At 33.2% G+C, this 27,592-nt stretch overlaps 1 protein-coding gene across 9 annotated transcripts in view; it reads left to right on the top strand.

The window, feature by feature from the left end:
* Positions 1 to 12,712: 12,712 nt before the first annotated feature.
* LOC143063086 (uncharacterized) overlaps positions 12,713 to 27,592 on the top strand; it is a 45,675-nt gene continuing 30,795 nt past the window's right edge. For 5 of the 9 annotated variants that reach the window (XM_076235037.1, XM_076235043.1, XM_076235041.1 and 2 more), the window contains exons 1-13: positions 12,713 to 12,874; positions 15,911 to 16,085; positions 16,389 to 16,529; positions 18,045 to 18,172; positions 22,080 to 22,353; positions 22,807 to 23,072; positions 23,466 to 23,539; positions 24,134 to 24,301; positions 24,644 to 24,685; positions 25,406 to 25,481; positions 26,600 to 26,692; positions 26,902 to 27,000; positions 27,221 to 27,472. In XM_076235037.1, the coding sequence (XP_076091152.1) occupies positions 15,971 to 16,085; positions 16,389 to 16,529; positions 18,045 to 18,172; positions 22,080 to 22,353; positions 22,807 to 23,072; positions 23,466 to 23,539; positions 24,134 to 24,301; positions 24,644 to 24,685; positions 25,406 to 25,481; positions 26,600 to 26,692; positions 26,902 to 27,000; positions 27,221 to 27,472 (1,728 nt within the window). In that variant the 5' untranslated portion in view covers positions 12,713 to 12,874; positions 15,911 to 15,970. The remainder of the gene's footprint in view (positions 12,875 to 15,910; positions 16,086 to 16,388; positions 16,530 to 18,044; positions 18,173 to 22,079; positions 22,354 to 22,806; positions 23,073 to 23,465; positions 23,540 to 24,133; positions 24,302 to 24,643; positions 24,686 to 25,405; positions 25,482 to 26,599; positions 26,693 to 26,901; positions 27,001 to 27,220; positions 27,473 to 27,592) is intronic. The other 4 variants (XM_076235040.1, XM_076235039.1, XM_076235038.1 and 1 more) reach the window with 4 other exon arrangements.

Raw genomic sequence — 27,592 nt, 5'->3', positions numbered from 1 at the left:
TTTCTTTTGTTTTGTTTTTTATTTATCTTTCTTTTGTTGTCTTTTTCATTTGTGCTACTGTTAATACACATATACATGTAGTACTAAATTGGTGCTCATTAAATAACATGTGACAACACTGATAATGATCGAGGGCTGATCCAGGGTTAAAGGAAGAAGGTGAGGCGAGTGGAGGGCGTAAAAATAACTGAATCTACCAATTTGAATAATTGACAACTCTTTTTTTTTATTTTTATCAGAGTGAATTATTATGCATGCCCACTTGGCCCTTACCTGAATTTGCCCCTGAGCATGTTAAAGCTATATTGTAATGGTTGATTAGAATCCATAACTAATTGAGGACGGGGGCAATGGAAAATACTGTTGAATGGGGTGGGCAAGCATTTTATCTAAGAATAAAGGTGAAATAGAAATGAGCTATGCCAAGTATTTAATAACTTTTAACTCATTGTTTTAAAAAAAAAAGCATATTGAAGACTAAGGCTAGAAAAAAAGTCTTGTCCTCTGTGCCCTATAGAGTTGAGGAAAAGGGGGGGGGGGGGTTTATTCTAAATGGTGTTTACAGATTACCATATAAAAAATAATTATCTCCAAAACCTAATCAAGTTCTGTCTTTTACTATTCTGTTTTTTTTACTATGGAAACTTACGCATCAACCACATGTTTCCTGTAGCTGTTTAATTATGGGTTTTTGGGTCAGGATAGTTTTTCTAAAAAAAAAAAAACTATACTCAAATATATTTTTTAAATATTTTGATTTTGATAAAGCTGATCAAAAATTTAAAAAGTGACATAAGTTTTATTTAGCTTCTGATGATTTTCTTGTTTTGACCAATTTGTCAGCTGTCAAATTTATTATGTCGGAGAAGAAATTCTTATTTAAATCTGCAAGCAAATGTTTAGATGCTAGAATTCGTGTGAATATGTGTGTGCTACTATTGATAGTTGTGCTATTGAAATATGTGCAATGTAAAAGATAGCATTGCTATATTGTGAAAAATAAAAAAAATTAAACAGAATGCTATACAGGGATTTATTTACTGGCCAATTACTTTTGAAAACCAGAATGTCCAAGGGATCTTGTTATATCAGACAATGATTTTCAAATTTAGAATTCATTAGAAATGAAGGTAATGTAGTTAGTCAAATTAGGAAAGTTAAAAGCCTCAGTTGAACTTTAAAAAGTTTAATACAGAAGCATTTTAATTAATGATAAAAGGTTTAAGATTTATGTCATCACTAAAGATATTCTTCATATATAAAAACTTTTTAATATATGACAGAGTTGTCTTAAATTTTCTTGAAACAAAGTATATAGTTATTTTATTGCTTCTCAAATAGGTCACATAAGCAAAGACAGGTCCTCTAGGAGTTAGAATAATGTATTTGGTAAGGTGTCATGTCTCCCTGTGGACTATTACCTTTTTACAAGCACATTAAATATTTAGCTCAGTTTGTCAATCTGATACACAGTAATGCTAATATTCATTTCAAAACAACCTATTCTCATTTCTTTATATTCATGTGATATTTGGTGACTAGCTTATACAAATTTAACTCAGTGTGCCAATCTAACACACAAGGATTTATATTGATATCAAATCAACATGATTTCGTCCTGATATTCGTGTTATATTTGCTACTGGAGTTTAAACACAAGTTTTCCATCCCTTAATTTTTTATAAAGATAAATTAGTATTGCAACTGATCATCTGTATTAAGGTATATTCAATTGAAGAGAATGGATTTGATGTAAAATACTTGGCGTGCAATTTCCACGGGCACATGAAACAGTCAACAGCCAAGTCTGCAACATGGAGCAAATACGGTCCCTACTAGTTGATCGAATTTGTTGACTAGATGTCGATCACACTACATTATTACATCAAAAACACAGCTGGATATACGAGTGTTTATTATAAGTGAAAAAAGGTAAACATTTAACGCTGGATATATCTTGTAGATCATGTAGGTAATGATATCAATAGTAATAATAAATGAATGATAGCACAGGCGCCACAGTTCCTTAGTAGCCCACAAAGCTTGAGCACGATTCCCTACCGACATAGCTGGGCGCCCTAGCTTTTATTGAAGAATGATGATCTCTTAGCGGAGCCCGTAGCCCATAAATGTAGGACAGAAATTTGCAGACAATCAGTTACAGGACAAAAAAAAAATTTGAGTTTTGAGAATCTGAATTAAAAAAACACTTATTTATTAAACATTTTTGTCTTTCTCATTACAAAACATAAAAGGTAAAATCACAAAAATACTAAACTCTGAGGAAAATTCAAAGCGGAAAGTCCCTAATCAAATGGCAAAATCAAATGATAAAACACATTAAACAAATGGATTACAACTTCCTGACATGGAACAGGCATTTTCAAATGTAGAAAATGGTGGATTGAACCTGATTTTATAGCGCTAAACCTCTCTCTTGTATGACAGTCGCATCAAATTGCGTTATGTTTACAACGATGCATGAACAAAACAGATATAATCGGTAAAAATATGGTTACAACAGTCATCACTGTAATACAATCTCAAAACAAACATTTACAAAAAAAGGCACAAAAAGCAATGAACAGTTTTCTAAACTATAAAATTAATATATTTAAAAAAAATAAATTGCAATCAAAAAATTACAAGCGCATTCATTGAGATTTTCTGTCCTGTGACCTTTTTCAAGTGTTTTACGACTTTCTTACTTTGCCTTTAATGTGGAGCATATGTAGCACAAAGATAATATTGCAATGGAGTCCAAACCCAGAGTCTTTGTTATATCCCAAAATTACATTACAGAAAGAAAAAAGTGTTAAAAGATACCAAATGACATCAAATACCACGACTGGAAGAGAACAGACAACATGGATACAAAGGATGAAAAGACAAATTACATCAGTCTAGAAAACTATAGATTGAGCAACACTACCCCCAACAAAAAACGGGGTTAACTCGTGTGCTCTAAAATAGACAACAGTTCCTGCCTCATTTGGTAGTATCCGTCCTGTAGCTCCTGCAGGTAGTGTACGTATTGTAAGGTGTTTCAATTCGTTCAAATAACAGCATTGTATGCAAATGAAACAAAGTGAATATTCGTCGCCAGGCAAGGAGGATATGTGCATGCAGTTAAAAATTCATATCCACTAAATGCTAGTTTTCGTCGGATAAAAATTAGACAATTATATATGGATGATTAAGATGGATTGGCGTATTATAGAACTACATGGTGCCAGAACTGGTGTCAGTGTGTGGTCAATCAATAGCCATAAGAAACAATAATAACTAGTTGAAATTATGGAAATATTTGTCGATTAATTCACAGTTTTTACGACTGCACACATGTTATTTTTTATAATTAAAAATATCTGTTTAATCTTATTATTATAATGCTTAAAATGGCTTAAATGGTGGTCTGCAGTTTAAAAGTATATATGGTCACCCCGACTTCCAATCGTCCAAACGACACAGAGGCGTCGATGTAACCATGGAAGTATAAATTATTAATAGGCACTTGTCTCAGAAATTTTTTTCCTATATCCCTTTATATTATATAAAGGGATATAGGAATTTTTTTTCTGAGACGAGTGCCTGTGAATACGTCCATGATGATACTTATAAGGCACAAAATTCGCACCATAATTTTCAGAAATTCAGTGGTAGTAGGAACTGGGAGATATATAGGCGGCAACGCAACTATGTTACAAAACTTAAAAATAAATCCATTAACCAATACTTTGTAGATCTTTGTAGAGAGGTGTGCTGGAGGCCCGAAATCGAAAGATTTCTAGACAACAGTAGAACCTTTTCTTACAAATAAGGGAAATGTACACCAAAAGAAAACTGTCCTCTAAAAATAATGTTTTATTTATTTATTACAAAACAGGAGGAGGTGTGTGAGATATTTAATGAATATTTTGTAAATGTTGCAAAGAATATAGGAAGCAGTCAAATAAAGGTTGAAGATGATCACCCGATTATTTTGGCCATTAAAGATAATATCCCAGATCTTGATCAAAACAATTTTACCTTTTCCCCTATTGATCAAGACTTTGTTGAAAAACGTATACGTAAAATTAATGTTTAAAAAGCCACTGGTATAGATCGATGGTATCTCACCTAAATTACTGCATTTTGCTAAACCTGCTATTGTAAAACCCCTTTCAGATATTGTTAATTTATCTTTATCATCATCGACCTTCCCTGACCGTCTTAAGGAAGCTCAAGTTGCACCTTTTCACAAAAAGAATAGTGTATAAGAAAAGGGAAATTATAGACCGGTAAGTGTATTACCGGCTATTTCAAAATTTTAGTACAGTACTTTGATAAAATCTTCAGTCCTTTTTTGGCAGCTTTTAGATCTGGTTTTGGATGTCAGTCAATTTTATTAAGAGTGATTGAAGATTGGAAATTAGCCTTAGATCAAAATAAATACCTTGCAGCTATCCTTATGGACTTGTCAAAAGCTTTTGACTGTATCCCCCATGACTAACTGCTTCTGAAACTAAAAGCTTATGGTCTCTCCAAATCCTCACTTGATATGTAATATAGTTAGTTATTTAACAAAAAGAAAACAGTATGTGAAAGTAAACCAAAATTTAAGTGGTATGCTTGACATATTTAAAGGGGTACCACAAGGTTCTATCCTTGGACCCATCATATTTAATATTTTTATTAATGATTTGTTCTTTTTTGTAAAAAATTGTTCTTTATATAATTATGCTGATGACAATACTTTGTCAAAGTCTGGAAATTCCTTACAAGATGTAATTTCTGCTCTTGAGGAAGACAGCAATTATTTAATACAGTGGTTTTCTTCCTATAAAATGCAGGCCAACCCAGAGAAATTTCAAGCTATCTCTCTTGGCAAAAAAACACATGATAAAAAGATTGTGTTTGATTTGAATGGTATTTCTATATTATGTGAGGATGAGGTTAAACTACTTGGAGTTACGATTGATTTTAAATTAAACTTCAATTTACATATTTCAAATATTTGTAAAAAGGCTGCAAGGCAATTAAATGTTTTGAAAAGAATTGGGAAACATCTAAACAAACTAAGTAAACTTACAATTTATTACTCTTTTATTATGTCAAACTTTAGTTACTGCCCTTTGACTTGGCATTTCTGTGGGATACAAAATACCAGAAAAATAGAAAAAATACAAGAACGAGCGCTTCGATTTATTTATGAAGACCATCAGAGCTCATACGAAACACTCCTGCAGATTTCAAACCTTCCATCATTAAAAACTCGTAGAATGCGCTCAATTGCCGTGGAGACCTTTCAAATAATTAATAAAAAATGTCCTTTATTTATTCAAGATTTAGTTGTAATAAAAAACAATTCTTATAATTTCAGGTATGTAAACACTGCTGAGGTACCTAGACCTAGAACCTCAAGTTATGGTAAAAGATCTTTTAGATTCGAGGCAGCACAAGTATGGAACTCACTTCCTAATGAGGCTAGACTCATGACTTCTTTTGACCAGTTTAGGAATTATATAAATTCCTGGTGTGGGGGTCAAAAATGCTACTGCAGTTCATTTCGTTTCCACCAAGTGTTGTCTCAAAGCTGAAATTTCTTCCTTTCTTTTTATAATGGCCTTTTGCTCTGCTTTTTATGCATTTATTGAATATACCTGCCATTAAATGCTAGTGCTTATATTTATTTATTTATTGTTTTTATGCTTTTAGTCTGTTATATTTTATGATCTTCAAGTGATTTGCTGATTCCCCCGTTTTGCTTTCATTATTTTGCATGGTTCATTTTTATTTCATTTGTATTTAAGGATTGAATGCTGCTTTTTGTAAATTTATTGGGGTGTAAAAGCGTTGACCGAAGTACATTTTGTATGAAGCGCGGAAGCGCTTCATACTAAAAATGTGCGCACGGTCAACGCTTTTACAACCCTATAAAGTTACAAAAAGATGCATTCAATACTTATAATTACATTTTCTTAGCTAGAATCATGAAAACACGATTTTTATCAAGTTTTCATTTAATTTACCTGTGCACTTTATTGTGGGACCTCCTGTGATCATGAATGATAAATGTTATTGTATAAAACAATTGTTCCAGGAATAGCACGTGATGTGCAGTTAGCCAATCAGAATAACGTATTATAATGAAACATACATTTAATGTAATTATTTGGTAGTATTGCATGATACTGCATGATTTTTTATGTGATAGTCGGTTAAAGAGCTCACCAGAGCTCATGTTTTGCTTGTTATTATATATAAACGCCTAAAAAGTGTACATAACAACACCAATGATATAAAAAGGAACTATAAATGTAATTATATATAAATATTTCGGATAACAGATATCCTTCGTCAGTCAGATTCTGATGTTCTGATTTAGAGTCGGCATATATATATATATATATTGTTGATGTTTAGACGAGTTGTATATATATATATATATATATATATATATATATATATATATATATATATGCCGACTCTAAATAAAATTTACTTACTTACTTACTAATTCAGTTACCATGTTTTTGTAACCCCCATTGACATAATGGTTACATTGGTTACACTGGTTACACTCACACAAACTATCATAAATCACCATATTCAGAAATTCTCAAATCCTTGTACATTTGTAACCTCCATTGACCTAATGGTTACATTGGTTACACTGTGTTATCAGACGAACCAAGGTGCCAGATGACCATTTGTATCTCAGTGGCGGATCCAGTACTTTTTATTTACTGACCTAAAAGGGGGCACCAGTCATGCTTCAGTGATTCCCTATATAATCAACCATTTTCCCCCGCCACCCACTGGATCCACCTATATGTATATATTCCCCTATTATAAACAAACCAGTTGTCTCTTATTGGTATTGATTAAGAAACCAGGAATATCATGAAAATGTTTATCTTATAATTAGTCTGCAGATCACTAATTGATAACTCATTATATAGATCATCAGCACTTAACCACGGGCCTATATATATTACAAAACAACCCGTATAAACATTCACTGGGGTAAAGCTGATGACCGTAACTGCATTCACGGTCATCCCAAGATGTCGAATGAAAAATTAGGTCAGTTTCTGTATTGTCTGTTAAAGTGTTTCTATATCATTTTCTTTACAAATCATACATTGAAACGATGTAAATTTATAAAAGAATCAAAATCACTAATTACTTCCGAGAAATGTGCATGGAACGGGAAATTCGATTTGAAAAAATCGTTAAGATGACCGTAAATCATAATCAAAATATTTTCAAGATGACCGTAACATAAAACAAGGATGACCGTGAATGGTAAAAAGATGACCTAACTTGTAAAGGATGACCGTAATTTGTAAAGACTGACTGTAATTTATATAGGACGACCGTAACTTTTATAGGATGACCATCAATTCTAAGAAATATCCGTATTGTATTCAAAGCTTTTTTGTTGGGTTTGTCGATCTCAATAGGGGCTCGGTTAGCGGATATAAATATGTTTCATAAATTTCTTTTTTTAAACTATAATATAATTGGCCATATTTAGGATTTATAACAATGATAGTAAATTGCATATTTCTCGTAAACAATGAAATATTTATTGATATCGACGTTAAAATTTTATCACAAATTGACAGCGATACGACGAAAATTTGAAGAAACATGAATGTGTCCCTAGTACACGTTGCCTCATCTACACTATCATTTTCTATGTTTAGTGGACTATGAAAATGGGATAAAACTTAATTTGGCATTAGAATTAAAAAGATCATACCATAGGGAAAATGTGTACTAAGTTTCAATTTTATTTAACTTGAAGCTGGACAAACGGACAAACAAACAGACGAACGGACGCACAGACCAGAAAAACATAATGCCAATAAATGGAGCATTAAAAACATTAATAATACATACGAATATTTGGTAATCGAGCCCATGTGTATGGTTCCAGAGGAAGCAGATTAAAATCTTAATTTGTTTTGATATATGCAGGCGGAAATACTTTTGAAATAGAACAAAAAAATCGAAGCTCTGTGTTTATCGAGAAAGCGATAAAAGTTAACTGTAATGTTTGATATAGTCACAAAATTTTAAAAAGTTAATAGAAATAAATAAAACGACAATTTACTTTTTTTAAAAACACCATTTGCATAAGTTTTCAATGTATCTATTACATAGTAATGCAAAACAATAAGATATCAAGTCGACATGGTTCTTATCGGGGCCTTTTATAGCTGACTATGCGGTATGGGCTTTGCTCATTGTTGAAGGCCTTACGGTTACTTATAGTTGTTAATGTTTGTGTCATTTAGGTCTTTTCTGGATAGCTGTCTCATTGGCAATAATACCACATATTTTTATATATAGTATCTATAAGTTGGATGTAGAAAATGCATAACCTCCGAATTTTTTTTATCACGGACGGAGAACATATCAATCTTTTAGTTCAGAAATTTTCGTGTCTGCCTTTCCATTATGTGAATCAAGAAAAAAATCCCCAAAACAGGTAACGATTGTATCGAAAAGAGAAAAATCGAGTGCACCTTTTTATGTTAGGGCATGTTTGGGGTGTATATTTTGTCTTTAAAACGTACAAAGCAAGAGTATTTTATATAGCATCTCGCTTCAGATTCTATCATTATTATATATCAAAGCTACAGGTTGACTTTATAACGTAAAAAAATGACAGTACAAAAAGATGAAATATATGGGTCAATTGAGATACCTATCTAATGAATCACAAAAACAGAGTAGGTGTGTTCGAATCGCTATTTTTTTTTTCTAAAAGTATTTGACGACAGTCTTTTAATAATTTGGATGATGAAAATGGATATCTTCGAAAAAATATGATTTTGAAGAAGTAGAATCCTGACTGTATGAATAACATTTCTGTATATATATAAACAAATTGACAACGTTCCGCCTTGCCCTTGTGATACGCTTTTCGTACAATACTATTTTAAGGATCTACTTTGCTGGACCTCACCTTCACTAGTTTATTCGAATGATATTTTCAAAATATTTCTGTTATTTTATTTGCACGACAAAATGAAAGACGATATAATATCAATGGGTGTACATGCAATTTTTTGGCATTTTTAAAAATGTGTATTTATTATATGTCATTAAAAGGAATCCCAGAAACAAAACAAAAATCTTCTGTCGAGCAGTTGAAGGCTGTACACCGCATTTTTTTCATTATGCTTGTAAGGTGTCATTTTATCGCGCTTTTGTAGCATGTTTTCCCTTCCTGTTCATTTGCATGTCTTTTGGCATATTCATTTTAAAAATTGAACCCTCTACTGTAAAAAAGATACATATGGTAATCTTTGCATTTGAAGCACGTCTTATTTTCTTCTACCTATAAGATAAAACTCTAATATTAATATGTGTATACCAACACGATTAATCATTTGATACAAAAAGATAGTTATATAAATACGGATATTTCTTAGAATTGAGGGTCATCCTTTAAAAGTTACGGTCATCATTTACAAATTACGGTCATCTTGGCGATTTTTTCAAATTCATGCACATTTCTCAGAGGTAATTAGTGATTTCCGAGTGATTCTTTTATAAATTTACATCGTTTCAATGTATGATTTGTAAAGAAAATGATATAGAAACACTTTAACAGAGAATACAGAAACTGACCTAATTTTTCATCCGACATCTTGGGATGACCGTGAATGCAGTTACGGTCATCAGCTTTACCCCAGTGAACATTACCGTTTATGGACCACATTATATAGAATCATTATTAAAACATTATAAGTTGCCTATTTGTACTTGGCACAATCATTCGGAATTTTGGTCTTCGATGATTTTCAAAATCGTACTAACTTTCATTTTCGGGGCCCCTATAACTGAGGCCCCTCATGGGGGGGTCCTAGTAATCACATAATCACCATTTTTTTGCCAATATAATCACATAATCATTAAATATTTGCTTATCTTTAGTAATCAAATAATCATTAACTAAAAATACAGTCCTAGGTAATCAAATAATCATGAAATATTTGGCTTAATAATCAAATAATCATTAAAAAAACGGCCAAGTAATCACATAATCAAAAACCCCATGAGGGCCCTCATAACTAGCCGTTCAGTTTGAGCCAAGGCTCCGTGTTGATGGCCGTACTTTTACCTATAATAGTTTTCTTTTACAAATTGTGCCTTGAATTGAGAGTTGTCTCATATGTACTCAAACGATGAATATCTTCTTACATCTATTTATTTGGCTTGCCTTCTTTACTTTTTTGTTCGAGCGTCAATGATGAGTCTTTTGTAGACGAAATGCGCGTCTAGCGACAAGTTCAATCCTGGTATCTATGCTGAGTTGTTTTCTGTTCATTATATTGTTTATTTTTATTTCACCAGATTACTATAGGTACGCACTCGTATGCATGCACAAATTTAAAAAAAGCTCTTGTCGTTGTTAAATAAAAATCAAGCAATCAATCAATCAATCTATCATCCTGTATAAACAGGAGCTTTTCGCACTTGTAGTTATTTTCTTCCCAGTGTGTAGTCAGTGCTTTGCCTCGGATATGATTTATAACGCATTTGAAGCAAAACTGTTGTTAAAAAAATAAGAACTAATTGCACTCTAAGATTCTAACACCCTCAGATAAAATTCACCTTAGACGCATTTTTGGTTTAACCACTCTAACATGTCTATCAGCAACCGATTACGAACGAGTTATGCAGCAATGTGCACGTCTTTATTTCATACTGTAAATTTAGTTCTGCACTATAACTTTTTGAAGTTAAAGAAACTTTCAATGGTTACCATGCTTCAGCTGAAAAATATTTTTTTTATCGTCTTGCGATGTTTGTATTTTCGTCCAATATTTTTGTTTGAATCATGTGTATCATGTATTCATGGTATCTTAATTATAATATAAATTCATTGAAGTGTTTTGAAGAACTCAAAACAATTAATACTTAAAAATATTTAAACGATATTAGGTGAATATTAATAAAAATAAGAAATGTATTGCTTTTACTTGTATCTATAGTACATATCGAAGAATTAAGTAACAGAACTATAGAATGTTTAAGTTTAATAAAACTACAGGACAAAGAGGAAGATGCGGTGTTTTAGATAATTCTTTATATTTCCTGTATCTTTTCTCGTCTTTTTCAAAAGGGGGATTTCAACCATACGGTCCCCATTCAAATGCATACGGTATATGGATTGAAAACAATAATCTTGTCAACTTCACTGAGGGCCGTAAATTATATAGAGGCATGTAGGCAGTTGCCTCCTATTGTAAACCGAGAAAAAAAAAAGAAAAAAAATGAAGAAAAAAAACTTACAAAAAATCAACAAAAGGTTAAAATTATGCTTTATGTTTTTAATAGTACTGGTTGTTACTCTTAATTACGCCTATCAAGGAGGTTGGGTAAAAATATTCGATAGAGCAAGCATTCAAACGCAATGTCATGCAATTCTACCCAAATACAGCACACTGAATACTATTGCTTCTGTTAGCCTTGCCAGTTCGGACTTGCAGTTGTTAGAGACCTTTTTCTGCCCTGTGGCGCCTTAAAACATGGAACAGGTGAACGATCATCGGACGGAAAGCAGTTTGTGTAGTCTCTCTATGCTACAAATACATCTACATAAAAATCAGAATGTTGCAATATTGAATGCATATAAGTGTTAAAGAGATGGGATTCGACCAGGCACAGAAAAATCCCTTTAGCATTTGACAAAGCCTAACCGAATAAAACTTCTTTCAGTGTAAACAAACTGTGTTACGCTATAATAATTTGAATTCGATAATTAAAGTTTTGTTAAGTATGCATTTTCATTTTAAGGTTTGAAAATTGTGTCTCTGAAATGAAGTAAAATAGCTCCATGATTTGAACAGCCAAAAATCGTGATAAACCATTAAAAGAAAATAACTCCCCCCCCCCCCCCCTTTTTAATGGGGAGAATACGGCATCACAATTTTCCAACCCTAACACTTCAACCATAAAATGTACATGCCCCGCGTCAAGATCCGTTAAAAAAGTGCATTTTACACTTATTTGATGTCTTTTAGCCAAAAAAGGTCCAAAAAATTATTACACACTTTCCAAAATCTAGGATCGGCCCCTCAAGAATCTTGTAAGCTTATTGTACTTATGAGATCTTAATTATTGACAGTGCATATCAACTGAGAAAATTATAATATTATAAATTATAATATAAATGAAATTTTATTATTCTCGATATCATATAATCGATAATTAGACAGATTTTTGGAAAGTAAGCATAACTCGAATAATTCAAGCCCTTTCCGTGTCCGATTTTCTCCCACACGAGGGCTTGAACTCCTTGTGATCATTGGCCGCGTCGCCTGCTCTCTGTGAGAGAGAGCCAATCAGCGGCGATCAGGATATGAGTCTGCGCAACTCTATTGAAATTGTCTTACCAAACACGTGTGTTCAATTAACACAAATCCGATAATAATTCATTAACATCAATTAACATCAGTTTACATCATTTATCATCAATTAACATCCGGAACTCCTCCTTCTTTAGCTGCCAATTTAAATCAAAATTCCCATATTGCAAAGCGGTGTGAATTTTCCGGTTGACGGTCTTGATCGAGGAAGACGTTCAGGCGTTAATGTAGCCTTCGTAGATCAGCGGAATATAACGACTGAATTATTCGGGTTAAAGTAAGCAGTGAGTCCAAGAGGGGAAATAACTTTGAAAACCATTTGGATTGTGGGTAATGACATCACGCTCATTTACATATTCATAGTGTTCGCCATTTTGGTAGATCAATTTTGACGCTACCAAATAATCAATCCACGCATTATCAACAACCATCCGTTAATTTAGGAGAATCCTTAAGGATTGTTTATCTCTTTAAAACATCACCCACTAGAACGGACCCGTGTAAGTAGCCCAAAAATGCATGTTTGGTACATTTTCCGTTCAGATGCACTGAATGCATCTTTGTTGCCTCCATGATAATGAATCATTATTCCCTTTCTACGATATGCACTCATGCAAAATTTGTTGTAGACGCATGAGTAAAAAGTTCAGAATATTAAGAATGAAAAAAGTTGTCAATGCACATTCAAAGCTATAAGAAATATTCAAATTGGTCATCCGACTTTGTTATAATTTGTAATTACGACTCTTGTGAAAACATGTCCGCCGATCGTCTTTTGTGTCTTCAGACGAACGGTGTGCATACAAGACACTGAGACAGCAACATTTGATGTATAAAATGTTTATTTTATGCCTAATATAGTGCGTTCGCAGTGAACATATATTTTTTTAAATAAGGGATCAAAAGTTGAAGACCCGGCACCTAACAATTTCATACAGGCCCATTGTCTTGATTGCATTTACTATAACCATTCTTTTAAGAAGTCTTAAGTCTGTGCACCATTCCTGGTTTATGACTGACATTTAGTCAGATGACCTTTTCAGCTTAAAATTGCATTTTAGAAAAGGAGTTAATAAATTTTTTAAACAGGATCCCGACTGCTGTCTGGTGTATCTACGCACCAAGGACTTCTGACCACTTCATTCAACTGATAAAAAAAAATGATCAGATAATATTGTGTGAACAAATTCATAACAAAATTTTATTTTATAAAATCTATTGTATGTATGGTTTCACTCAAAGATCTTTTGTAATTGGTGCCAAAATTGCTGTTTTGAGAGTTCTTCAGATGTCCAGTGATTTCGTGCAAGCCTTCTTAAAAAAGACTTATTTTGAATGTGGAAACAAATTATGATACAAAATATTGTTGAACCAAATAGAATGCCAAGGATGCTGAGCTAGATTTATTTCAATTTGATTAAATTTGAGATCAACACACCTTATCGCTATTTGAACGCCATTACTGGTTATCACAAAAGTTCCCATAAAATTTTGACATAATAGAAAATATCTGAAGCCACAATGGAAAACTGATTGCTGTATGATGTCAAAAGTTCATGCAGTACAGATTTCCATAAAGGGATAAGGTGTATGAAACAATAATACATGTACCATAGATTTTGATGGAAATTCATCGAATTGGAAAGTTGACTATTTTTACACATGTTTATTTCATGACTTTAAAAAGAATATTTAAATTTAGAGCATCACATAAGTGTTTGGATTCGTAAATTTTGAAAAACATTTAAGCTGTAGCCATAATAACTTGTGCAAACTTCTCATGATATCAGGTTCTTTATGTTGTGGAACTTCAGCCATTGTCTTTTGACCTGCCTGTTATTATTGAATATTCTCTGGTCTGCTCCTCATATTTGCACATTTTATCATGATACTTGTGAATGTAGCTTTCTTAAATCATTATCAATGTTTCCATTACTTACTGAGGATGGCCCTTGAACATACTTCAGAGTTATCATCTTGCCAAGAAGTTTATTTCTGTCGAGCAGTGCGCATCATGCATATATACAGTAATAAGTCACAGAACCAAGATCAGAGCTCCAGATAAGCTGCGTATTTGCGTGATCACGCAATACAAATGATAAAAAACCCAATGCAATTGCCCATTGCAGGGTTCAAGAACCCAATTAGTTCAAAGGAAAACCCAATCATATGCCAAAACCATGAGTGCTCAACCCTTTTATTGGCTACCATTTTCGTTATTTACCCTTATCTGTTTAGTCGTCACGTAAATCTATTTGTATAATATTTATAATTGGAAATGTCCTTTTGTTCTAAAAATAGATCCCTGCATCAAGTAGCTGAAATGGGTCCCTGCTGGAATTTTCCGTTGCCCAAAGGTACACATGTTTTTGAAAACATTTCGATCTTCTCGCCGTTTATCCAATTAGCGTGTGTCATTTTGATATATTTTTTTCGAATTGCTCGGGATTTATCATAACATACATTGAATTAAAACGAAAGTGAATGTCCGGTAAAAATATTGAATAGAAGCATGTTTTCAGCTTCTTTTGAATAGCTGAGGGAAAGTTATGATGATAACAAGACTCAGCCAGTGATTTTAGGAAGCGTCCATCTAACGCACGGGCGTGTTTGCGTAACTTAACGAGAACATTGCTAATAAACACGGGGTTTCGTCAAAAACAAACTCAGTTGGAAAAAGTGAAAGGCCAAATCATGATATGTAGTTGGAAAGCATCGGAAACCAAAATTTCTAATAAGGGATCACTTAACCCAGATTTATGTAAATTGAATAAAACAAAAACATTCAAGTATAGTTAGAGTTTATATACTAGTTTTTTTCATTTTACGGTTAATGAGTGATAAAAAATTCTGAGATGAGTGCCTGTGAAAACACATATCCATTTTTTACAGTTTATATAAGTTGTGAGAAAATACAAAACTAGCAGAAGGTTTGAAACTGGACACAAATTAAACCTACAAGTGCTCTTCAGTGAATAAACCAAATAAAATAGCTAGCACGTATACAAAGAAAGAAACATATTTAAGATGGAAAAACATCTGGGGTTGATATTGCCTAAATATTCAATATTGTGTTGATGTAAAAACCCAATACATTAAGGAGCTTGGTGGTGAAAAACCCAATTTGATATTAACTTGAGGGGTGAATTTGAATTGATAATGCAATAAAAAACTTAATCACCCAATTACATAAGAAAATGGTGGGTAAAAACCCCAATTTGTGAATTCTTATCTGGAGCTCTGCAAGATGATGAAATATTGACAGGGAATGACATGATTATATAGGCCTGCATTTTTTTTTCAAGTGTTTGACTGGTCTGTTCAGACATCTTGTCATAATTGACACTTCCCAAACTACTGTACACCTTTTGGTCTTATTGTCTTTGGTTCCAAAAAAAAAAAACATTATAGTTATTTGAAGGAGCAAACAAGTTGTGACAATTGTAAAATTTCAGAATATCTGCCAATGTCATTTTGTTGAAACAATATTAGAAAATCCAATCAAACAACTGAATAATTTTTCTCTTTGTTCACAGATCACACGGTTCGTTCATAGGGTACGGTGACTGAAGATCTTCAATGAATTGTCAGGCAAAATGTCATCGTTCTCGGGGATAGGAGGAAAGAATGACAAGAGCAAGGGCAAGTTCACTGCAATCAACTTAAATAATTATTTTCAAGGGAAACCTACTGCACCAGCAAAAAATACAGGTAAGAACAGTTTATTATTATAATTATATGGCTAGTTTTGCATACTACTTGCTTCATTTAACTTGATCCAGTGAAAAAATGTCTACTAAACTGTATACATGTATGTTTTCTTGTCATTACACCCTTTCCTTAATAGGCAAACTACGACATAACTATATGGTTTTTCAAATTCTTTTAGAAATTTCTTAATCTGAATCTGAATTTTGAAAAATGATACATCTTGCACTTTAACGTCCGGAGATGCAATAAAAAAAAAATGTGAACCAGATTGAAACACATCAAAGAAATATTTTTCTATTGTAGTACCACGACAGCATGGGTTACAAAGCTTGGGAAAAGTGGGTAATGTGCGGCGTATGCCGCCTCCGGCTAATTTACCAAGTTTGAAAAGTGAGAATCTAGGAAACGATCCGAACGTTAATTTAGTACCAACTGGAGGATCAGGTAAGTAAATCTATAACAATAAACCTTTCACTTTACAAATATCTCTTTTCTTTTCCTTTTTTCTACATGTACATAAGTGACAGTTTAGTACAGAGCATAAAATTTTAAATTGAAAGATAAATTTAAAAGGTCTCACGACTCATCATCATGTTGCTCTTTTTAAGCTGAATAATTTTTTTAAAGTACAAAATTCCATATTTATATGTAACAGATATTACAAATGAAGTCGACTTTGAAAGTAATAATGCTGTTTTCAAGTTGAAAATGTTGACCAACATATTTGAACTACTCTTGGCTAATTGAAAACATCGGGGACTGAGGCTACTCTGAAATGTTAAAAACAATTGCATTTCAAATTCAGAGTTAAAACTATAATGCATGCACAATGCTAAGAGAAGTAAGAATGAATAGTCATGATGCATTATTGTTATTTGATATATCATCAGTAAGTTTTATACGACATTTGGTATGAAGTTGGCGTCATTGTCCTCCAAAGACATTTGGTTTTCGCACTATAACTTTAGTATAAGTAAATAGATGTCTATGAAAATTAAACACAAGGTTTATGACCATAAAAGGAAGGTTGGGATTGATTATGGGAGTTTTTATCCCAACAGTTTAGGAATTAGGGTCCAAAAGGGTCCAAAATTAAACTTTGTTTGATTTCATCAAATAATGAATTATTGGGGTTATTTGATATGCCAATTCCAACTGTGTATTTAGATTCTTAATTTTTTGTCCTGTTTTCAAATTGGTCTACATTAAGGTCCAAAGGGTCCAAAATTAAACTTAGTGTGATTTTAACAAAAATTGAATTCTTGGGATTCTTTGATATGCTGAATCTATACATGTACTTCAGGTTATTTTTTATGGGCCCAGTTTTCAAGTTGGTCGAAATCGGGGTCCAAAATTAAACTTTGTTTGATTTCAATATGCTGAATCTAACCATGCATTTAGATTTTTTATATTTGGCCTGGTTATCAAATTGGTCCACATTGAGGTCTAAAGGGTCTAAAATTGAACATTATTTGATTTCATCAAAAATTGTATTCTTGGGTCTCTATGATATGCTGAATCTAACCGTCATGTATTTAAATTTTGGATATTGGACCATTATAGGTAAATGTCCAATTTAAAATTTTTAAGTTTAAGTTCTTAGACTTGCCCCAATTGTTCAGGGTTCCACCTCTGCGGTCGTATAAAGCTGCATCCTGCTGAGCATCTGGTTTTTAATCAAAATGCATAATACAAATTTGAGAAATAATTCTTAAAATTGAAAATGAGCGCTCTCTTCTTGGTTAAAAAACTTATGATAGAAACATAAACAAGCATAGTGCAATGACTTATATAGTTTTCCTTGTGATATATAATTACCCCCTTATCTGGCAATTTGAATTTGTGGTAAATTAAGGTGGATTTTTCATACCATAATTTGGTTATCTTGCTACAGGAATAATGGTCTTCTACATACATATTTTTGTGCATAGTGGGTATAAAAATATTAATTGCTTACAGGATGGGGCAACAAGGAAGACGAGAAGAAGACACCAACAACAACTACAACCACCACCACTACCACCAATCAGCAGCAACAGCAGCCGCAGCAGCCGGCTACAACAGCACCATCGGGGCAAACTGTCAAGGTAAATTAATGATTGATTGTAAAGAAAAAATGTGATTTAGAATCACTATCAATGAAGTGGGGATATGGAAGGCACACAAATAAGCTGTGTTTTTTTGTCATTTTCCTAAGATGATTTTTAGCTCACCTGGCCCAAAGGGCCAAGTGAGTTTTTCTCATCACTTGGCGTCCGTCGTCCGTCGTCCAGCGTCGTTAACTTTTACAAAAATCTTCTCCTCTGAAACTACTGGGCCAAATTTAACCAAACTTGGCCACAATCATCATTGGGGTATCTAGTTTAAAAAATGTGTCCGATGACCCGGTCAATAAACCAAGATGGCCGCCACAGCTAAAAATAGAACATAGGGGTAAAATGCAGTTTTTGGCTTATAACTCAAAAACCAAAGCATTAAGAGCAAAACTGACATGGGGTAAAATTGTTCATCAGGTCAAGATCTATCTGCCCTGAAATTTTCAGATGAAACGGACAACCCGTTGTTGGGTTGCTGCCCCTGAATTGGTAATTTTAAGGCAATTTTGCTGTTTTTGGTTATTATCTTGAATATTATTATAGATAGAGATAAACTGTAAACAGCAATAATGTTCAGCAAAGTAAGATTTACAAATAAGTCAACATAACCGAAATGGTCAGTTGACCCCTTTAGGAGTTATTGCCCTTTATAGTCAATTTTTAACCATTTTTAGCTCACCTGGCCTAAAAGGCCAAGTGAGCTTTTCTCATCACTTGGCGTCCGGCGTCCGTCGTCGTCGTTAACTTTTACAAAAATCTTCTCCTCTGAAACTACTGGGCCAAATTAAACCAAACTTGGCCACAATCATCATTGTGGTATCTAGTTTAAAAAATGTGTCCGTTGACCCGGCCAACCATCCAAGATGGCCACCATGGCTAGAAATAGAACATAGGGGTAAAATGCAGTTTTTGGCTTATAACTCAAAAACCAAAGCATTTAGAGCAAATCTGACATGGGGTAGAATTGTTCAACAGGTGAAGATCTATCTGCCCTGAAATTTTCAGATGAATCGGATAACCCGTTGTTGGGTTGCTGCCCCTGAATTAGTAATTTTAAGGAAATTTTGCTGTTTTTGGTCATTATCTTGAATATTATTATAGATAGAGATAAACAGTAAACAGCAATAATGTTCAGCAAAGTAAAATTTACAAATAAGTCAACATGACTGAAATGGTCAGTTGACCCCTTTAGGAGTTATTGCCCTTTATAGTCAATTTTTAACCATTTTTTGTAAATCTTAGTAATCTTTTAGAAAAATCTTTTTCTCTGAAACTACTGGGCCAAATTTAACCAAACTTGGCCATAATCATCATTGGGGTATCCAGGCCATTCATTAGGAGGCGGTACCCTGTACTTTTACCCTCCTATGCTATTGACAAGTACCGCCTAAATGTAGGAATTTTTATATAAGATATTCATGGAATAAATTGAAAAGTACCACCTAGAAACGTGGAAAGTACCAGTCAACATAAAAGATAATGAAACCCCTGGGTATCTAGTTTAAAAAAATGTGTCCGGTGACCCAGCCAACCAACCAAGATGGCCGCCATGGCTAAAAATAGAACATAGGGGTAAAATGCAGTTTTTGGCTTATAACTCAAAAATCAAAGCATTTAGAGCAAATCTGTAAGGGTAAAATTGTTCATTAGGTCAAGATCTATCTGCCCTGAAATTTTCAGATGAATCGGACATTCCGTTGTTGGGTTACTGACCCTGAAATGGTAATTTTAAGGAAATTTTACTGTTTTTGGTTATTATCTTGAATATTATTATAGATAGAGATAAACTGTAAACAGCAATAATGTTCAGCAAAGTAAGATCTACAAATAAGTCAACATGGTCAGTTGACCACTTTAGGAGTTATTGCCCTTTATAGTCAATTTTTAACCATTTTTCGTAAATCTTAGTTCATTATAGATAGAGATAATTGTTAGCAGCAAGACTGTTTAGTAAAGTAAGATGTACAAACACATCACCATCACCAAAACACAATTTTGTCATGAATCCATCTGCTTCCTTTGTTTAATATTCACATAGACCAAGGTGAGCGACACAGGCTCTTTAGAGCCTCTAGTTCGTAAATCTTAGTAATCTTTTACAAAAATCTTCTCCTCTGAAACTACTGGGCCAAATTTAACCAAACTTGGCCACAATCATCATTGGGGTATCTAGTTTAAAAAATGTGTCCGATGACCCGGTCAATCAACCAAGATGACCGCCACAGCTAAAAATAGAACATAGGGGTAAAATGCAGTTTTTGGCTTATAACTCAAAAACCAAAGCATTAAGAGCAAAACTGACATGGGGGGTAAAATTGTTCATCAGGTCAAGATCTATCTGCCCTGAAATTTTCAGATGAATCGGACAACCTGTTGTTGGGTTGCTGCCCCTGAATTAGTAATTTTAAGGCAATTTTGCTGTTTTTGGTTATTATCTTGAATATTATTATAGATAGAGATAAACTGCAAACAGCAATAATGTTCAGCAAAGTAAGATTTACAAATAAGTCAACATGACCGAAATGGTCAGTTGACCCCTTTAGGAGTTATTGCCCTTTATAGTCAATTTTTAACCATTTTTCGTAAATCTTAGTAATCTTTTACAAAAATCTTCTCCTCTGAAACTACTTAGCCAAATTTAACCAAACTTGGCCACAATCATTATTTGGGTATCTAGTTTAAAAAATGTGTGGCGTGACCCGGCCAACCAACCAAGATGGCCGCCACAGCTAAAAATAGAACATAGGGGTAAAATGCAGTTTTTTGCTTATAACTCAAAAACCAAAACATTTAGAGCAAATCTGACATGGGGGTAAAATTGTTTATCAGGTCAAGATCTATCTGCCCTGAAATTTTCAGATGAATCGGACAACCTGTTGTTGGGTTGCTGCCCCTGAATTGATAATTTTAAGGAAATTTTGCTGTTTTGGGGTATTATCTTGAATATTATTATAGATAGAGATAAACTGTAAAAAGCAATAAATGTCAGCAAAGTAAGATTAACAAATAAGTCAACATGACCGAAATGGTTAGTTGACCCCTTTAGGAGTTATTGCCCTTTATAGTCAATTTTTAACCATTTTTCGTATATCTTAGTAATCCTTTACAAAAATCTTCTCCTCTGAAACTACGTGGCCAAGTTAATTGTAGATAGAAATAATTGTAAGCAGCAAGAATGTTCAGTAAAGTAAGATGTACAAACACTTCACCATCACACAATTTTGTCATGAATCCATCTGCGTCCTGTGTTTAATATTCACATAGACCAAGGTGAGCGACACAGGCTCTTTAGAGCCTCTAGTTTGTAAATTTTATATTATGGTGTGTGCAGTCTATTTAAAAGTGCCTTCCATGCATTTATGTCTGAAACATTAAGAATTTTTCACCAAAGTTTGAAAAAAAGATGCTACCAATTTTGTACAAGACTTCTTTGTACAACAGTTATCAAGCAAGAGCTTTGAAATGTATATTTCAGTTGTAAACATACTTTTAGGGAGTTGTCAACTAGTTTTGACCTTTTTTTATACACATTTTCCTAAAAAAAATTGAAATTACTTTTTTTTGAAGTGTCAAGACGAAATCTCTTAGCAGTCAAGTAATCTTTAATTGAACAATTGCACAGTATTGCACATCATTTCAAATTTTTTAGATCGTTGACCACATTTATTTTGTGTCGGAAACATATGTAAAAAATTTGATCACAACCCAAATTCAGACCATATCAAGTTTGAATATTGTGTCCAAACTTGCCCTAACTGTTAAGGGTTCAACCTCTGCATTTACACTAGGCTGTGCTCAGCTTGGTTAGATAATTAATGGGAACAAACATATTTAGATAATTAATTAGTCGCTTTGGCCTTTATCAGAATAAATTATGAAAGGTGCATTTGAATTTCAGACAACTGTTGCTGGGGGCACGGCAACAACAAGTACAAGTACACCAACACCTACACCGACGGGATCCAGTTCTGCATCAGGGGGCAAGCCATCATGGAGCAGTGTAACTGTTGGGGACACAGCAAGGGGCAAAAATGTTGTCGGTCAACAGTCGCCATTATTTCAAGACGAATTTCCAACTCTAAAATCTGCTGGAGAAGAAAAACCAAAAGATGTCAAAAAGGAAGAAGACAAGGATACACAATATGGACCAGGGCCAAGTTTGCGACCACAAAGTAAGCTAATCAAAGTGAAATAAAGTGTGGATCTGGTGACTACAAAGTCACTTTCTGTTCTCTTTTCTAGAAAATTTGGGATTGAATTGTAAATCTTCATTGTCTTGTAAATTCTAAAATATTCAAGAAAAGAGTTGTGAGTTGTCTTATTTAACAACAATAACAACCAAGTATACACTCAAAGATTTTCTTGTATCAAATGTTTAAATTTTTTACTCTTATCATTCATATGTCCCAAAACTGATTTCTGTTCTCTTACTTCAGTGACAAATGTTATGAAACTTAGACAATGCTTCTTACGACAAAATTGTGGATGGGAACAAAACATATTTAGCCACAAGTGGACTCATTAAATATTGAAAATTAGACGAAGGGTATCATTTCATCAACTTTTCTTGCAAACATCTGTAGTTGAATCTTTATGTGTAATACAAAATGATTTTTTTCCTTTAGATGTAGGGAGCTGGAAAGAAGGAGGCGGTCGTGGCGTCATGCTACAGCAGCAGCCAAAAACAGACACACCATCATCACAACCTTTGACCTCGCCAAGCCAGACAGAAACACAACAGAATGGCCCCCAGATTACCAGTTGTGCCTCGGAGACCCAAACCCAGCAAATGCCACCTAGACCTGGGTCTGGGCCCGGTCCTTCACAAGGACCAGGAATGCCAATGGCACCTATGGGGATGCATCCACAGTACAGAATGATGCCACCTTTTGTATGTTCCTTTTATTGTAAAAATAATTTGCTAAAAAACCATGCAAGTCCCAACTAATTTAAATAGACCACTACATTTCTGCATGTTTAGGTATTTGTGACCCACAATCACTGATAAATGATCAAGAGAATTGATCATTCATTTCAAACTGGAGCATATCCTAGTGTTAAACAATCAGATGTAAAGTATTAGTGATCAGAAAAATACAATTTCTTGTAATATTCATCAGAATTAAGTATCTGATCTGCGTTGGAAAAAGAAACTAGTGTCAACTATATTTTTCAGTTCAGTTTGTTACCGATTTCAGGTTTTATGAAAGTTGAAATAGTTGTAGTCGGAAGTAGTGTAATGTTGAATGTTGCCACATAAATTTTAAAATAATTTCAACTTCAGATGTATGGGAGATTTCCACCAGGATATCCACCAAATTATCAAGGCATGCCACCAAGATTCCCGTATGATGCTAGGTATGTTTTAGTTTTAAAAAATCTGTCATCAGATGTATTTTTACACATTTTTGGTTGTATCCTAATTCATTTTTAGTTTTTACTTGTAAAACTCATTGTTATTGCCAGTTACCAACAGTGCAGGAATCGGGGTTGACACAGTATTACACAGGCAGGAAAACTAATGTTTTAGATGATGTTTACCTTTCTTTTTCTGTTATGCAAAAAGATTGTGTTCCTCCTACATGTATGTGATGTCATCAGATAATAATGGCTTTTTTATGACGTCAAAATAGCAAAAAAAAGGGACAAGCAAAAACTTAGTCCTTATTGAATTTTGACCAATAGATTACTGCAATCTGAGTACTGAGTGAGCCATGTGTTGAATTTAAAACAAAAAAGATGTAATCGTCTGTTCAAGGAAAGTGCAAATTTGCTTAGAATGAGAGGAAGGTGATTTGACATGAATTTAAGAATTGTTTGTGAAAAAAAAGGCATTCTAGATCTCCTTTCAAACTTTATATGATATATTAGATATTGAAGGCTTCATCACACACTATAAAGTAGGCATTCCACTAAAGATATTTATTGATTGTATCAGTTTTGTTCTTTAAGATTTAGACCACAACATCCAATGCAACAACAAAGGCCTGCAGGAGATGGTGGTGATGATGCTCCCAAGAGGGCAGCAATTATTTCAGATAAGGATTTGAAAGACTTTGAGAAATTGCGCATTGACCCTGAGGATGGATGGGCAGGAGCTCATGAGGAAATTGACTATTCGTAAGTAAATAAAATATTTGGGGTAGATAAATATCAATATCTAGAAAGATTAACGAGCTTCTAGTGAAATTGATATTAAATAATAATGCAAAGTTGGGTAAAATAGAAATAAATTGATGTTTCTGGTAAAGGGTTCAACAAGTGGAGGTTCTTTTGTACTTTTTCAGTCACTTGAGCTGTTTGAGGCAATATGATTGTAGTTTGAATGGTGTCTTTCAGTTCATCAAACTAACTACAATTTTTTTTTTATATCAACTGATATAAGGGTTCATCAGAAAAAATGCCTGCAATTGCTTAATACATGAGTTTATTAAAGCTTTATCTTTTAAATTCTTTTTACAGTGAGAAGTTGGTATTCAGTGACGAAGAAGGAGAAGATAAAGAGTGAGTTTAGTCATTGCAGATGTATCATTATTACAATTCATATCTCTGTTAGGCAACTGCATGTACATTGTCTGGGTAATTTATTTAAGGATTGAGATTTCAATAATGTTAAAAATGGCATATTTGTGCATTAACGGTTCTTTAATATGGGTTACATGCCACATGATGAGAAGTGATGGAACATAGTATAGATACTGGGATGACAGTTTTCTCATCACTCACCGAACTGATGACTTTCTATCTATGAATTAGGGACTTCACCACAATGTTTTAAGCTGTTGCTTAAGCAGTTACCTTCATTATAATTAGCAGTGAAATAATTTGAAGTAGTCAATAGAACTTCATTTTATTGATTCCAACCACTGAAGGAAATTGAGGAAATGTTTACATCCATGGTCAATACAACAAATTTTTTTATAATCAATGAGGTTTTGTAGATGCTAAGGTTTATGTTTCCTATATAGACTACAATGCATAATATAACTTTCTTTAGAATAGAATGGTAGTGGGAAATTGATTTTACTCATTGTAGACTAGAGGATGTTTTTAAACATGTATGCTCTTAAAAACATGGTCTAGAATGCATTCTGAAACTGTGAAATATGTTGCCCATACACATTTATCTCTTTAAGACTGATGTGGTTGTGATCTCTTTTAGATTTTTCAAATGCTATTCTTTAAAAGGAGGATTTATTGTTTAATGTATTATGTTGATTTCAGTGGTAAAGGCGAGAGAAAAGCCAGGAAGTCATCAAAGGCAAGTGAAGAGGAGAAAGGAAAAAATGAAGATGTTAAGGTATCTCCAGAACATGTGCTTCAAATTTCTATTGTCATCAATGTATTGAAGGTGTTTCAAAGACTAAACTTATTCATATCATCTGTATGGCCACGCTTATATATCAGATTTTTCTCATCACTATTGCAAACTCCACCTTTAAGGGATCCATTTTTTACTTGTCTGTTGCAAAATGCGAGTTGCTTGAATGCTAATCTGGTGACAGCTCAAAGCATTTGTATAAAGCTTAATATTTCTTGGTACCCCAATTTGATAATGTATATGTAATGTACAATTGCCTCCTGGTCTAAACTTAAGTAAAGTTAAACAGAATATATGTTTGCTTTTCATGTAAGAATCATATCTCCAAATGCACATATTCTGGATTTATCAATGAACATTTTGCATGTATTGTATTTAAAACTGTTTAATCTTTGTATTATTGTCCTACCTGACTATATGAATAACATTTCTATAAACTAATTATCCTTTTTCATTGTTTTTAAAAAAATGTTTAATTCTTGATGTTAACATCTATATTTCGAATACTTTGCATGACTTGGATTTCATTTTATTACTTGAGGACTATTTCATTAAAATATAATATCTTTCTCAGAAGGCAAATAGTTTTTTAATAATTGATTGTTTGATGAAGCACTTTTATTATGCCATGCTGAGTCATGGGCATGTTTTCATTAATTGAAGTAGTCCCACAATGATTGTCTTTCAATATTTTGATTTATTCAGTTATATTTAAACATAATTGTGATAAAAACATCAGTCAATGACTCATCGAATCATATATATATATAGTTGTAACTTGTTGCTTCATCAATTGACAAACGATGTGCCTTATCGTTATCTAACAGTTCGATGAATGATCCTGAGAAAATAGTAGAAAAGTTCTGAGAAAAACATTGAAATCCCATCATATTGATACTTGTATTTTAGCTCTTTTATAAAAGAATTAAATTGAGGTTTTTTTATGGGTTTACATATTGATATTGATACACCTATTCAATTGTGGTCTTGCATGCAATACAAATATGAAGAAAAAATAATTGCAATTTTTATCTTATTATTTCAATTTTTTGTAAAGGCTTATAACTTAAAATATAAAATATTGTTTATACAAACAGAATGATCATGGTCCCCCACAATCCAGAGAAGCATGGGGTCAAGGACAAATACCGCCACAATTCAGAGGTCAGCCACCACCGCCAATGGATGGGGTAAGTTTGAGACTTCAAAGCCCCTACTTATTTCATTTTGCAATAAAGTTAATAAAAAATTCGTTTAAAGTTCTTTGTATTCTTTTGCATGTATGTGCCTAATCTGAAAAAGTTTCCATGAGTTAATTCAAATGATCTTGATTACCCTGTCATTAGGAATTTTTCACACAAAAAGGAATGTGTATAAAACTTAATTGTTCTCGTTTCAGCGCTGGCCAATGAATCCTTACGATTTTATGGGACCACCACCAAGAGGACATCCTCCATATCCACCACCTTACAGAATGCCTCCTGGACCACCTAATCAGGTAGTTTATCTTAATTCCTTACAGCAAAAAATTGTCAAAATTATAAAGCCGTTTAAATAGCTCTTTAAAAATATACGGTTATGGACAAGAAAATTGTTGAATTTTTTAAGCAAAGTGTAGACAAATTAAACCTGTTATGATCAAATATTCAGACTAATCATTTCAGTTTAGTTTTAGAGTAAGAAAGTCAAGGATCAATTTTGAATTATTATATTTTAAGCGTCCTCCATTTTCCCAGCCTCCCCCATCAATGAGTCCTGCAGTTACACCTACAAAAAAGCCAGTAGAAGACGACGATGAAGTGTGGCGACAAAAAAGACAACAAAGAAAAGAGGAAAAATCTGATGCTATAGAGAGAGCAAGATTAAGGAGGGAGGATGAAGAGAAGAAGATTGAACAAGACAGAAAAGCTGCAGCTGCTGAGAAGCTGAGACAACTTGATGAGAGGACTGGGAAAAAGAAAGACGATTCAGTAAGGGTTCATTCTTTTACAGTTGCTAGTCTTGACTCTTCAATTGCATGGAAAATAAAATACAATTATTTTGTCCAATATTTTTAAAATAATACAGAGAAATATTATGTGTATTTTAAG

The sequence above is a fragment of the Mytilus galloprovincialis genome, chromosome 2 (assembly GCF_965363235.1).
Source record: "Mytilus galloprovincialis chromosome 2, xbMytGall1.hap1.1, whole genome shotgun sequence".
Lineage (NCBI taxonomy): Eukaryota > Metazoa > Mollusca > Bivalvia > Mytilida > Mytilidae > Mytilus > Mytilus galloprovincialis.
This window is presented reverse-complemented; position numbering and strand designations above follow the sequence as displayed.